This window comes from Otolemur garnettii, unplaced genomic scaffold, assembly GCF_000181295.1.
Source record: "Otolemur garnettii isolate 467f Iridium unplaced genomic scaffold, OtoGar3 scaffold00019, whole genome shotgun sequence".
In the NCBI taxonomy this organism is placed as follows: domain Eukaryota; kingdom Metazoa; phylum Chordata; class Mammalia; order Primates; family Galagidae; genus Otolemur; species Otolemur garnettii.
The window spans coordinates 10,096,366-10,111,330 of NW_003852414.1; the positions used below are offsets into that span (position 1 = coordinate 10,096,366).

The window sequence follows — 14,965 nt, forward strand, 5'->3', positions numbered from 1 at the left end:
AGCTTGAGGCTCTGTCTCAAAAAAAAAAAAAAAAAAAAAAAAAAAGATGAGGGAAAAAATACAGATTTTAAATATGTATTTTATTTGAGGTATGTCCCTTGTAGGAGTTGGAATGAAACAGTTATTCAATTTCCATATCCTTAGTAGAAATAATATATATGTTCTGTTGCTATTTTAGAACTATATAATTTTATGTTAGTCACCATTTCTTCCAACGTATACAGATTTACCCTTCTTCTAGTATATAATTTATTCTATCATTGAAATAATAAATGATATTTTAGTATTAATATATTTTAAATTATCGTGCTGTATTTGGGGAGGAGGTGGGATTACCTCTTCTTCCAAACAGAAATGAAACAAAAAGCAAAACTATGTCTAGGAACTGATTATTCTGCCATCATCTATACCAAAATTTCTGATAATTTCACTATAAAATTATTCTAAACTGCAATCATGAAACGTAAAGCACATTGATTTGTAATTCCTTTGGAGTAATTACGTCAGCTGTGAGAAACATTTCCTTATAACTCAGTTCATTTTAGAAGGTGCCTTTTTATCCTCTGTGCTCTGTGGGATGAAAAACAGTGAGGTTTCATCATTTCCTCTTGTTCTTATTTGATTATTTCATTAACAATCAGGTTGTCCAAGTTGTTTGGGTTTTTTTTCTTCTTTTGACATTTTTATTAGGCTTTTGTGTTTCTGCCGTGAGTTATCTTTTCACATGCTGTTCTTTTTTGGTTGTGATTGTAGTGATCCTTAAATCATAAGAGCTCTTTTTATGTGAAGCTTCCCTTTTTTATGCTTTGATATTTGAAAAATAACTCTTTAACAGTTATGCATGAAGTTTCACAACATGGCTGCTTGATTTTTCTACATGTCTACATTTTTCTTGATGGTACAGTCTTCAGAATATTAATTGATAATAATCATAGTAAAAGTTTGCTATTAAGATATGAATAATCTGATACAAATAAATATAAAGACTTGGCTCGGCGCCGGTGGCTCAACCGGCTAAGGCGCCAGCCACATACACCTAAGGTGGCGGGTTCGAATCCCTAGCCTGGGCCCGCCAAACAACAATGATGGCTGCAACCAAAAAATGGCTGGGCGTTGTGGTGGGCGCCTGTAGTCCCAGCTACTTGGGAATCTGAGGCAGGAGACTCACTTGAGCCCAGGAGTTGGAGGTTGCTGTGAGCGTGATGCCATGGCACTCTACCCAGGGGGACAGCTTGAGGCTCCATCTCAAAAAAAATAAATAAATAAAAAATAAAGACTTGGAATATTCTCCATTTGTGAGCTAAGTCGCAAGCAAATCATCTTGCTTACCTCCCAGAAACAATAATCTGTAGCAATTTAAAATTTGAAGAGTGATTCTTTTGGGGTGGTATGTGATTATTGGTCTGGTTTGATAGGCTCTGAATACCTGTATACTGTGATACCTTGACCGTCAGCCCGTGAAGGTGTTAATTGGTTGGTAGAAGAAGCCACTCATTTAAATTTTTATACCATATTCTCAGAATTATTTGGAATCACTAGAGTATCAACTATGTAAGTGGATTTTTAGCAGACTATGTCATTTACTGGTGCTTTGGTGGAAAAGTGTAAAATCTTTATCTGACCCTTTTAATAATGATTCTTGACTGTGAGTTGCTATTAGTAAGAGTTGGGCCATTTTAATATTCCAGTGTTCATTGTCTTCTTTTTCTTACAGATGAACCAACTAGCCCCAGCATTGATCATGACATTGCACATATTCCTGCTTCTGCTGTTATTTCCGCCTCTACCTCTCAGGTCCCCTCCATAGCAACAGTTCCTCCCAGCCTCACAACTTCAGCTCCCTTAATTCGGCGTCAACTCTCCCATGATCACGGTACATCGAAAGAGTTGGTTGTGCAAACCGTTATCTCTGTCTCAGTTTTGCTCTTAGCATAGTGTGACGCACTGATCTGTTCAATGCTGGATTTTAATTACAGAATCTATTGGACCTCCCAGCTTGGATGGCCAGCCCAGCTCCAAGACAGAAAGATCAAAGTCATATGACGAGGGTCTGGATGATTATAGGGAAGACGCAAAATTGTAAGTCCCAGGTGTAGTGTTTCAAATATTTGGATGTGGAAGAGTGTTCAAGATGTCTTTGACACCTAAATACTGAGTTTAATGATAGGTTTTCTAACTTTATGATATTAGAAACACAAATAGGCTTGGCGCCTATGGCTCAACCGGCTAAGGCGCCAGCCACGTACACCTGAGTTGGCAGGTTCGAATCCAGCCCGGACCCGCCAAACAACAATGATGGCTGCAACCAAAAAACAGCCAGGCATTGTGGCAGGCGCCTGTAGTCCCAGCTACTTGGGAGGTGGAGGCAGGAGAATCGCTTGAACCCAGGAGTTGGAGGTTGCTGTGAGCTGTGATGCCACGGTTCTCTACCCAAGGCGACAGCTTAAGGCTCTGTCTCAAAAAAAAAAAAAAAGAAATACAAATAAAAAACAAGAGCAAAGTTGTCACTTGGTAACATTCAATTGGATTTTTAAAAATAATTATTTCAAGGCAGTAAAATGTAAATAAAATACAAAATGTATCGTGTATTTTTAAAAGTATATTAAATATACCTACCCTTAACTATATTAAATATACCTACCCTAAGACCTTTAGCCATTTAGTACTGCTCAGACATAACTGTGTTTTATATAATTCTAGAGCTATTATGTATGTAAAATCACATATACATACGTAAATATATGTGTGTTGTAATTATTTTTATAAACAAATGACAGTATACACATGGATCTTAGAGATCCTATAGTGCTTATATTCCTGTCTCATCCTTTTTTAGGATTGCTTAATTTTCCTTTGAATATTTGTACCATAATGTATTTAATCAATATCCTATTAATGGGCATTTAGATTGATTGACTCTTATGTGACCACAAACACAACTTAATTGACTACATTTAGTTCATTTAATACATGTGCAAGTGAATATAATTGAAAATAGAATTGGTACACCATGGGGTATGTATATTTTATTTTAAAATCTATTGTCAAGTGCTCTCCATAAGATTATACCAAAGGCTGTTGTTATTCTCACCAACAGAGTACACTATTTAACTTTTTGGTTTTTTGTTTTTGTTTGTTTGGTTTTTTTTTTTTGGTAAATCTAATGGTTCTTCAATTTTATTTGCAGTTACTTAATATTGTGGTTTTTAAATTTTCTTTAGTTTTATTTTTAATTGTTTCTAATAATTTGAGGGTACAAAATTAGGTTATAATGTTTGCATTTTTAGATAGAGTCCCTCTTATAATTATGTCCTGCCCTCAAGAGGTGTGCCACATCCCCTAATGTGGTGCCTGTTAAGTGGGAGCACACCCTTCCCCCTTCCCTCCTCCCTTCTCCCCGCTCCCTCATTCCCTATCCCCCATCTTGAATTAATTTGAGTTTTTATCTTATATGGGCGTGTATTAGATCATCTACTGGTTTCATATTAGAATTGAGAATTGATTCTTGCTTCTCTGTTCTTGTGATACTTTACTAAGGAGAATGTGTTCCACTTCCATCTAGGTTGATACAAAAGATAGAAAGTCTCCATCTTTTTCATGGCTGAATAGTACTCCATGGTATACACATACCACAGTTTGCTAATCCATTCTTGGGTCAGTGGGCATTTAGGTTGTTTCCACATTCTGGTGATTGTAAATTAAACTATGATAAACAATCTAGTGCAGATTTCCTTAAGATAAAATTATTTTTTTTCTTCTGGGTAGATGCCCAGTAATGGGATTGCAGGATCAAATGGGAGGTCTAATTTGAGTTCTTTGAGGATTCTCTGTATTTCCTTCCAAAGAGTTTTTTATTAGTTTGCGGTCCACATGTTATAGTTTTAATTTGAAACTTTTTTATCAATTAGACACCACTTCATATATGTTTAGGAGAAATTTTATATTAATTTACCATGAACTTTCTTTATATGTGTCACACACTTTCTACTGGTTTTTCTTTTTTTGTGAAACAGAGTCTCACTGTGTCGCTCTTGGCAGAGTGTCATGGCATCACAGCAACCTCAAACTCTTGGGCTAAAGCGATTCTCTTGCCTCAGCCTCCCAAGTAGCTGAGACTACAGGTGCCTATCACAACACCTGGCTATTTTTTTTGTTGCAGTTGGTTAGCTGGCCCAGGTCAGGTTTGAACCCACGACCCTTGGTGTGTGTGGCTGGCGCCATAACCACTGTGCTATGGACCCTGAGCCTGGTTTGTCTTGTTGACTTCTACATGTTCTTTATATAAAGGAAACTAGAGCTTTTCTGTGATAAGTGTTGCAAGTCTTTTCCTAATTCAGTGTTTTTCATTTGGTTTTCTTTTTTTTTTTAACTATGCAAAAAACGCTTAAAATCTTTTTCTGTGATCTAATTTGGGAAATACTTTTATGGCCTATGGATTTTTAGTCATACTGAAAAAGTCTCTCTCCAGAATTATAACAAAATTCTTCCATATTTCCTTCCCAGATTTGTGTATGTTTTTCTCTCTTTTTATGCATTTGTGACTTTGATTCATCTGGAATTGATTTATTCTAATTAGTGAGATTAAAAAGTCAACTTTAGGGTGGTGCCTATGGCTCAGTGGGTAGGGCACCAGCCCCATATACCGAGGGTGGCAGGTTCGAACCCAGCTGTGGCCAAAAAATAGCCAGGCGTTGTGGCAGGTGCCTATAGTCCTAGCTACTCGGGAGGCTGAGGGAAGAATCACCTAAGCCCAGGAGTTGGAGGTTGCTGTGAGTTGTGACACTATACCACTCTACTGAGGGCAATAAAATGAGACTCTGTCTTTAAAAAAGAAAAGAAAAGAAATAAAAGTCAACTTTATATTTTCTGGTGTCTCTCAGTTGTCCCCAGAGCACCTAATGAAAGGTATCTTTTTCCCACTGATATACCATCTTTATTATCTATTAAATTATATATACTTAATTTTATTTTAGGGCTCTATTCTGTTCATTTGATTTATCTATATATTCTGGTACACAAGAATCTATTAATTATAGTGGTTTTATAATGTTTTTCTTAACTGATGTAGCTAGTACCCATCGTTACTTTGTAACTCTGAATTCTGGCTATCTTTATTTATTTTACTATTTGAATCTTAAAATCAGGTTTCCTACTTCTTAAATTCTTACTGATATTTTTGTTGACATGCTTAATTTCTAGATTCATTCAGGGCATATTGATAATCTGTTATGTCAAAGAAGAGTTTGTCTGTTTCGTTATGTTATCTCTGTGTAGGATCCTCTGAGGCTTCCATCCGATTATTACTTATATTTTGATTAAACTAGTTCTTCCTGGACCAGCTACTTGAGGGAGATTTGTAGGAGGTACTGCCAGGGGAGGCTGTTCTAGCATAGCAAGAATCTTCTAGCGATACAGGGTTGGATTTGTGAGCTATTCCTTTTTAAGAGATATCAGTAATTGCCACATTTCAGAGTCGACTGCACCAGCTACACACTGCTTCCTACAAAGACGGCAGGACAGGCTCCTTCATTCTCACCTCCTCTGACACTCCATGGTGACAAATGAGGGCCTGGTCACCAGCTCTAGCACCCTATTTCCCATTGTACAAACACAGGAAGGTTGGTTTTGATCAGCAGAGCACAGTGCACTATAGTTTTGAGACCTGCAAGTAATGATGGCTTCTCCTCTTGTATCCACTTTTTCCTTCAGTGCATTTAGCCACCTTCTTCTTATATTGTAGTTCAGTTACAAAGTCTCCTGGTATATGGGAGATTGAGTTTGCATACCTGTCTCTGCTTATTTGAGATGGCTTCTGAGAGGAGAAGGCAGTAGTAACCTCTTCAGTCACATCTTAAAACTCTTAAGTTTTGGCTCAGTGCCTGTGGCTCAAGTGACTAAAGCGCCAGCCACATACACCTAAGGTGGCAAGTTCGAATCCAGCCCGGGCCCGCCAAACAACAATGACGGCTACAACCAAAAAATAGCCAGGCATTGTGGCAAGCGCGTGTCCCCAGCTACTTGGGAGGCTGAGGCAGGAGACTCGCTTGAGCCCAGGAGTTGGAGGTTGCTGTGAGCCATGATGCCATGGCACTCTACCCAGGGGGACAGCTTAGGCTCTGTTTCTTAAAAAACAAACAAACAAACAAACAAACAAAACTCTTAAATTTCTTAAATGAATTTTGAATGGAAAAAAAAAATTACCTATGTGCTATCTCCTAATAAAAGTTATTCTAACTACTTTAATTAAAAACTTGTTTCCTGAAGCCCTAAGCCTTTTTAGTGGCAACAGTTGTTCCTTCTCAAGACTGTCAATGATGCCATCAGAGGGGAAGCGTCGGGCCAGGACTGCTCTCCTGCTACTGTTAGGGTTCGGGATGTCCCCCATCTGCATGAGCAGAGATGGCAGGGAGCAGCATCCTTGAAGCTGCTGCAGATGGCAGCTACTTACAGGTCATAGTTGACATCGTGGAAATCCTTAACATACAACTATGGCAGACCAGTAATCTGAACCTCAGTGTCCAACCTGAGCAGGTTTTCCTTTGCTATTAAAAAAAAAAAAAAGATAAAATAATCCCACACTTTAAGCAGAAACAGTTTTAATTTAATAATCAGCTAAGGAAGTTTTTAATCATTGAATTAGAAATTTAAGCATTTATAAAATTAGGCGTTTTTCTCACTTAACGTTAAACAGTGGGCAATTTAACATGATAATGAAATGTTGGCTTACTATTGAAAAGTTAGTTGTAATCATCAAAGTATGTTTACATGTCTGCAGTATTTTTTGCACTTACTGAAAATATTTACATATTTCTTTTCCAACAGGCCCTTTAAACACGTATCTAGCCTGAAAGGAATCAAGGTTGGTATTGAATATTTTGAAGACATCAAGCAAATGATAAATGTTTCTGTTTATCTTCATTTACTTTAGCTTTTCATAGAGAAGTAATTCTTCTATACATGATCCATTTAATATTTAAATATTATAACCTATTTCATAAGTTTCAAGTGCATTTGGAAAATATTAAATGTTCTTTTCTCATTTCTGAACTTATTCATCAAGTATGTAATACTTTACCCAGCTTTGCTGATTTTTCTCACTTTATCAATTCAAGCCTAAAAATCAAACCGCCCAGCAGTCCTATATTTTATTGTGTGTTTTTCCATTCTCAAAATTATTACTTCCTGCCTTCTCCTGTCGCCTGGCAGTCACCTGTGTCCTCCCCTCTGCCCTCTCACATCACTGGAGATGCCTCAGCCTCTCAAGTAGCTGGGACTTCAGATGGCCCACTGCAACGTCCAGCTATTTTTAGAGATGGGGTCTTGTTCTTGCGGAGGCTGGTCTAGAACTCCTGAGCTCAGGCAATCCACCTACCTTGGCCTCCCAGAGTGCTGGGATTACAGGAGTAAGACACCACGCCCAGCCGGGTTTATTCATCATCTTTAAAAATAATCATTTCTGGGGCGGCGCCTGTGGCTCAAAGGAGCAGTGCGCTTGGCCTCATATGCCACTGGTGGTGGGTTCAAACCCAGCCCTAGCCAAAAACTGCAAAAAAAAAAAAAAAAAATCAGTTCCCCGCATTTGAACCTGCACTTTCTGCCTTCTTTTTCTTAGGTTGTCTTACTTGGAACATTATCCTACCAGAAACCAGCACCCACATTTCCTTGGGTTGTCTCACTTCTCCAGGTCTTGGCCCTGTCTCTCAGTCACCATCTTCCCATTGGCTCATTCACCATCTCATCTGCTGGTTCTGCTGTTTTCTATATGAAACAGAAACCTTTGGTATAGAAAAAACTTCCGTTTTTCACAGCACAATCTCTTGAAAACATTACATGTAGTGTCATCCCACACACATCAGTATCACCACTCACGCCAGGGGGGCCAGTGACATCTAGGTCTCGAGACTAATGGTTGCTTCACCTCTCATCAGTATCCAACACAGTTTTTCACTCCCTTCCTGAATTGCTTTCTTCTGCTGGCTTCCATTTTGCCGTTCTTTTCTTCTATGTCTAAGACTGCTTCCCAGTCTCTCCTGCTTCTGCCCGATATCCAATAGTGTTGGAATGCTTACAGCTTGTTCTGACCCCGCTGTGTATCTTATGCAAAGGTCTCTTAAAGTTTACCTGGCTGGCTTTGAGCTCCTTCTGGAACTGTAGCTCATACAAGCTCCTGCCCTAAATGCTCATCTTCATTTGGATGTTTGATCTTCGATTCAAGGTCTGCGTGGCCAGTAGACCCCGATTGTCCCAGACCTCTTTCTCTCTCATCTCACTGAGTCACTTCCACTCACCCACTTGCTCAAGACACTTATCTAGGAATTAGCCTGGTTTGTTCTTTTGCGCTCTTCCCCAGATCCCATCTAGTCCCCTCTACTTAGGCCCCCCATCCATGTTCACTTAGGCCCCTGTAGTCCAACCTGCCGGGTTCCTCACCTGGGTTCCTTCTCTGACACTTCTTTTCATGCTTGTCCTTTTTTTTTTTCCATTCCAGATTAATACAAGGGTATAAACAATTAGTTTACAGTGTTTGCATTTGTCAGGTGAAGTACCTGCTGTGGTTGTGTCCCTCTCCCAGGAGATGTGCTATATCTACACTGTACCCATTATGTGGAAGCACACCCATCTCCCCTCTCCTCCCCCTCCCCTGCTTGTCCCTTTAGAATCCACTCTCCACACAACACTCTGAGCAATTCTGAACCATGGGATCAGATGCTGTCACTCCCTGATTCATCCATCAGTGGCCACCTTTCACACTTCCTAAGTGACCCTAACCCATCTAGACGTAGCTATTTCTCTCAGGTGGAACTTTTTAAATAATGATGACTTAGACCATCCTGAGCTTTCATTCTTCCTGAACTTCCTTTCTCTCTAACCTTTTGTGACTACCTCCTTTTCTTAATTTGTCCTCTAGATTTTTAGCTAAATGCTATTTCTTGGTGGTGCCTGTGGCTCGAAGAGTAGGATGCCAGTTAAAAACTGCCAAAAAAAAAAGGGCAGCACCTGTGGCTTAGTGGGTAGGGCACTGGCCCCATATACCGAGGGCAGCGGGTTCAAACCCAGCCCTGGCCAAACTGCAACAATAAAATAGCCACACATTCTGGCAGGCACCTATAGTCCCAGCTACTCAGGAGGCTAAGGCAAGAGAATCGCCTAAGCCCAGGAACTAGAGGTTGCTGTGAGCTGTGTCATACCACAGCACTCTACCGAGGGCAATAGAGTAAGATCCTGTCTCTACAAAATAAAATAAAATAAAAAGTAAATACTATTTCCTCAGAGAGGCCTGGCCTTGACACTGCCAATTTATAGTTGCTTCTCAGTCATCTTCCTATTTTCATTCTTCAAATGGCATAAGTCACAAAGTTCATTTTATTGTGTCTTTTTTAGAAAATTATTCGTCTTTCTCCACTAAAATGTGATCTCATGAGAGCAAGAAAATTATATTATCCCAGGTGTTTTCCCTGGTTAAAAATTCCTTCATATAAAATAAAAAAATAAAAGAAAAATTCCTTCATAATGATGGTAGCCATTCATTTTTGTGACTGATGAGATTAGAATTTTTTCAAAAATAGCTTTCACTTGGAACATTGCAAGTAAAAATTTTCTGCAATGTAATATGAGTGTGTAAATATTTCTGAGGGAAAAAGCTAATATTTTACTGTTTTCTTGGCATTTTCTATAGATCACAGACAGCCAGAAGTCGTCAGAAGACTCTGGATCCAGAAAAGATTCTTCCTCCGAGGTTTTCAGTGATGCTGCCAAGGAAGGGTGGCTCCATTTCCGGCCACTTGTCACCGATAAGGGCAAGGTAGTGCGTTTTCTAAGCTTCTATGAATATCAGAAATAAGATTCTGACAAATGAAGCATAAATTCTGTATACAAACAATAGGAAGGCTCCACGCCTTTGGCTCAAGCGTCTAAGGTGCTAGCTACATACACCTGAGCTAGCTGGTTGGAATCCAGCCTGGGCCTGCCAAACAACGACAGCTGTAACTAAAAAATAGCTGGGTGTTGTGGTGGATGCCTGTAGTCCCAGCTACTTGGGAGGCTGAGGCAAGAGAATTGCTTGAGCCCAGAAGTTGGAGGTTGCTGTGAGCTGTGATGGCATGGCACTCTACCCAAGGTGACAGCTTGAGGCTCTGTCTCAAAAAAAAAAAAAAAAAGGAAGATACCCAGGTTAAAGAATTAAAAAAGTTATAAAAGTCTTTTTCTAAGGCCGGGCGCAGTGGCTCTCACCTGTACTAGCACTCTGGAAGGCCAAGGCGAGTGGATCCCTTGAGGTCAGCCTGAAAAATAGTGAGACCCCCATCTGTAAAAAAAATAGCCAGGCCTTGTGGTGGGCACCTTTAGTCACAGCTACTTGGAAACCTGAGGCAAGGGAATCACTTTAGCCCAAGAGTTGGAGATTGCTGTGAGCTATGACGCAACAGCACTCTACTGAGGGTGACATAGTGAGACTTTGTCTGAAAAAAAGGAATTTTTTTTTCTAATAAAAATTAATTTTTAAAAAAATATCATAATCATTTCTGGCTTCACACCCATAGCACAGTGATTACAGCATAGACCACATACACTGAGGCTGGCAGGTTTGAACCTGGCCTGGGCCAGCTAAACAGCAATGACAACTGCAACAAAAAATAGCCAGGTGTTGTGGTAGATGCCTATAGTCCCAGCTACTTGGGAGGCTGAGGCAAGAGAATCACTTAAGCCCAAGAATTTGAGGTTGCTGTAAGCTGTGATGCCATAGTACTCTACTGAGGGCGATATAATAAGACTATCTCAAAAAAAAAATTATAATCGTTTCTTTAATTTTGTACTTTTTATCCTACGTGTCAACTACATATAGAATGTTATATTTTAGCAGTATAAAAAAATCAAAATATTTAAGAGAGGATTTTGCATTTCTTATTCGTTTATTAGTCAGAGGATATCATAATGGCAATTCTCCGTATTAGTAATTTTTTTTTTTTTTTTGAGACAGAGTTTTACTGTGTTGCCCTTGGTAGAGTGCTATGGCATCACAGCTCACAGCAACCTTGAACTCTTGGGCTTAAACGATTCTCTTGCTTCAGCCTCCCAAGTAGCTGGGACTACAGGTGCCCATACAATGCCCAGTTGTGTTTTTGGTATTTTTTTTTTTTTTTTTAGCAGGCCAGGGCTGGGATCGAACTCACTAGCCCTGGTACATGTGGCCAGTGCCCTACCCACTAAGCTACAGGTGCTGCCCCATATTAATAATTTTTAATTTTTTTTGTTGAGGTTTCATTGAGGGTACAAGAAACCAGATTACACTGATGGTATTTGTTAATAATTTTTGAAAATTTAACTTTTTCTAGTTCCTTTAAATAATAGCCTTTATGATTTTTTGTTTCATTTTATTCTACAAATGTTGAATTAAAAGGTATAACATGTCAATATATGTATTTAGTAGATTCTAATACAATGAAAACTTGGCATACAATTTTCTTAGAATACTTGAATAGTTTGTTTCTAAGAATATTCTAGTGCCACCATAAGAGATTGAAGTTTTTAGGGAACTTCACCCTGGAGACGTATGTTATTACTTAATCACATAAAGTTGGTCAACTTTGTTAACTTAATTCATTATTTATACACATTGCTTTGGGAACGCCTTGTGAAATGCTTATCATTTACATTTTGTAAGACTTAAGTTTGTCTTTCACTCAAAAGATTTTTTTTTTCTGATGGTTTTTAAAATATATTTTGCTACAGTAATTTTATTTGAATTACTTTGTTCATTTTATCGTCTCCACTAAATTAATGTTGGGACTTCAGTACCCTTGATTTTGCTGTGGACTCTTTGCCTAGCTTGGTTTATGCCGTGCAGTTTTTATCCTCTTATCTTCACAAATATAGAGGGTGCCGCCCAAAAATGTATGCACACTTTAAGAAAGGAAAAACTATTAAAATTCAAAATACTCACTGTATATCAATAACATTTATTATTGTATATTTATCTCTTGTAATTGCAGAAGTCAAACGTGGTTTGAGTATTACAATTTTTTATTTTTTTGAGACAGTCTCACTTATTCACTCTTGGTAGAGTGCCATGGTGTCATAGCTCACAGCAACCTCAAACTCTTGGGCTCAAGTGATCCCCTTGCCTCAGCCTCCCGAGTAGCTGGGACTACAGGCGCCTGCACAATGCCCAGTGATTTTTAGAGAAGAGGTCTCACTCTGGCTCAAGCTGGTCTCAAACTCATGAGCTCAAGCAGTCCGCCCACCTTGACCTCTGATAGTGCTAGGATTATAGGCATCAGCCACCACACCCAGCCTAGAGTATTACAATTTTTTAATACAATTTTTCCTTTCTTAAAATGTACATGCATTTTCTTGGTACCCTCTGTATATGTGGAGGTACATCAGACACCTGTGTAGAACACTGGGTATGCATATATGTGCAGTCAGGGTGTTGCTTACTGTGCTTATCCCATCACAAAGATTTAGCCACGTGTTGAGTATTCAGGAATTGTTTCTTGCCTTCTAGCGAGTTGGTGGAAGTATCCGGCCGTGGAAACAGATGTATGTTGTACTTCGGGGCCATTCCCTTTACTTGTACAAAGACAAGAGAGAGCAGACGACGCCTTCCGAGGAGGAGCAGCCCATCAGTGTGAACGCCTGCTTGATAGACATCTCTTACAGCGAGACCAAGAGGAAAAATGTCTTCCGCCTCACCACGTCCGACTGCGAGTGCCTGTTCCAGGCTGAGGACAGAGATGACATGTTGGCCTGGATCAAGACCATCCAGGAGAGCAGCACCCTAAATGAAGAGGTTTGTGCTCAAAAGAGTGCTAGGAGACTTGACACTCTCACATTTTCCTTAAAAAGACTGAAAGGCTCTGACATACCATTTTTTTTTTTTTTTTACAAAAAATTACATTATTTTCATTTTAAAGAAAGTTGACCAAGGCCAGGCCTGGTGGCTCGCACCTGTAATTCCTTTCTAGTTCCATAGGAGGCTGAGGCAGGTGAATTGCTTGAGCTCAGGAGTTGGAGACTAGCCTGAGCAAGAGCGAGACCCTGTCTCCACTAAAAATAGAAAAAAACTAGCCTGGCATGGTGGTGCACGCCTGCAGTCCCAGCTGCTGTAGGCTGAGGCAAGAGGATGGCTTAAGCCCAGGAGTTTGAGATTGCTGTTAACCAGGGTGACAGAGTAAGACTTTGCCTCAAAAAACAAACAAAAACCTAAATAAATAAATAAGTAGAAGTTGACCAAAAGAAAAACCAAGGTGTGCCTCTTTTGTACATATGTTGGAAAATCACCAATTACCGAACTAGAAAGATAGATTATTTATATATTCTGTAGACTGTCTCAGGAGCAGTGAGCCATAGACAGAAGACCTAGTTTCCCAATCTCTGTCATTACCTTTGTGACCATATTATTCTGAATCTGTTTCCTTATCTCAAAAAGGATTATTGTGGGGCACAAGTTATAGTAAAAATGTCTATGTATATAAATAACTATGTAAATGAAAAACAATATTCACACAATTTTTGTGAATGGAATTAATTTATAGGCAAGAATATATTGGTTCCTAAGAAAACTTGCATTATGAAAAATCATTTTATAAGCTAGCTTTTTTTTTTTTTTTTTTTTTAAATGAGGAAGTGTTTAGGGAGTTGAGATTTTCCAGCTTACAATCAAGTTGTTTTTACAGCAGGAGTTTCAGTAGTAAAGGTAGTTTTTTTAAGTATACGTAAAACAAACTTTTTTTTTTTTTTTCTTAAGACAGAGTCTCACTATGTCGCCCTTGCAGTGGCGTCACAGCTCACAGCAACCTCCAACTCTTGGGCTTAAGCTATTCTCTTGCCTCAGCCTCCCAAGTAGCTGGGATCACAGGTGACCACCACAACACCTGGCTATTTTTCTGTTGGCAGTTGTTGCTGTTTGGCAGACTAGGGCCGGGTTCAAACCTGCCAGTCTCAATGTATGTGGCCAGTACCCTAACCACTGAGCTATGGGGGCCAAGCCACATAAAATAAACTTCATTAAGTAAATTCAGCACTTGTTAACCCTAGCATTTGCTTAAGAGTACCTTCTTTTTTCTTGTTCAGTTTTTTTCTCTACACATTGTAACATTACTTTTCATGACTTTTGTTATTAAGACCGGAAAAGGGATGTCTAAGCAAGGTGGCTCACGCCTGTAATCTTAGTGCCGTGGGAGGCCGTGGCAGATGGGTTGTTTGAACTCACGAGTTTAGACCAGCCTGAGTAAAAGCGAGACCCCATCTCTACCAAAAATAGGAAAGCTGAGGCAAGAGGATTGCTTGAGCCCGAGCTAGAGGTTGCTGTGAGCTATGATGCCATGGCACTATACCCAGGCTGACAGCTTGAGACTCTGTCTCAAAAAAAAGGAAAAGGGGCGCAAAGTTCTCTTCCTTGCCAGAGTATGTGGGAACACTCATCTCAACTGTAAGCATAACATATTCTCATTTCCATTATATCTGATTAAAATTATAAACGTTTTTACTATAAGGAAAAGGCCTGTACTTCTTCCTCTGATAGTTTACACCCTGCCTCATTTATAGTTAAAAATTAACACCAGATTCTTATCAATGCAACCCTTGTTCTGCAATTACCACTGTAAAAAGAGCATCAGATCTGAATTTTGCAAAACAAACAGGGAGAATAAGAACTTAGAGGTCAGCTCAGCACCCCTAGCTCAGAGGTTAGGGTGGCAGTGACAAAGTAAGACTGTCTCGAAAAAAATAAAAGACAGGTATTTTTGAAAATAATTTACGAAGGATGTATCATATGGTAGATACTATCTTAAGCATTCTGCATGCATTAATCTCAGCAACCATATGAATGCGTCTTGCTGTTACCATCTCTGTTTTATAAATAAGGAGATTGTGGCAAAGACAGGTTAAGTAATTTCCCCAAAGTCATGTAGTTATACATGTCAGGGCTAGGGTTTAAATCCAGTCAATCTTTTTTTTTTTTTTTTTT

At 39.2% G+C, this 14,965-nt stretch overlaps 1 protein-coding gene across 1 annotated transcript in view; it reads left to right on the forward strand.

The window, feature by feature from the left end:
* Positions 1 to 14,965, forward strand: part of ARHGAP21 (Rho GTPase activating protein 21) — a 149,338-nt gene that overhangs the window by 116,959 nt on the left and 17,414 nt on the right. Inside the window, exons 9-13 of the mRNA XM_023511438.1 lie at positions 1,715 to 1,873; positions 1,977 to 2,079; positions 6,823 to 6,859; positions 9,677 to 9,802; positions 12,503 to 12,787. Of these exons, the coding sequence (XP_023367206.1) occupies positions 1,715 to 1,873; positions 1,977 to 2,079; positions 6,823 to 6,859; positions 9,677 to 9,802; positions 12,503 to 12,787 (710 nt within the window). The remainder of the gene's footprint in view (positions 1 to 1,714; positions 1,874 to 1,976; positions 2,080 to 6,822; positions 6,860 to 9,676; positions 9,803 to 12,502; positions 12,788 to 14,965) is intronic.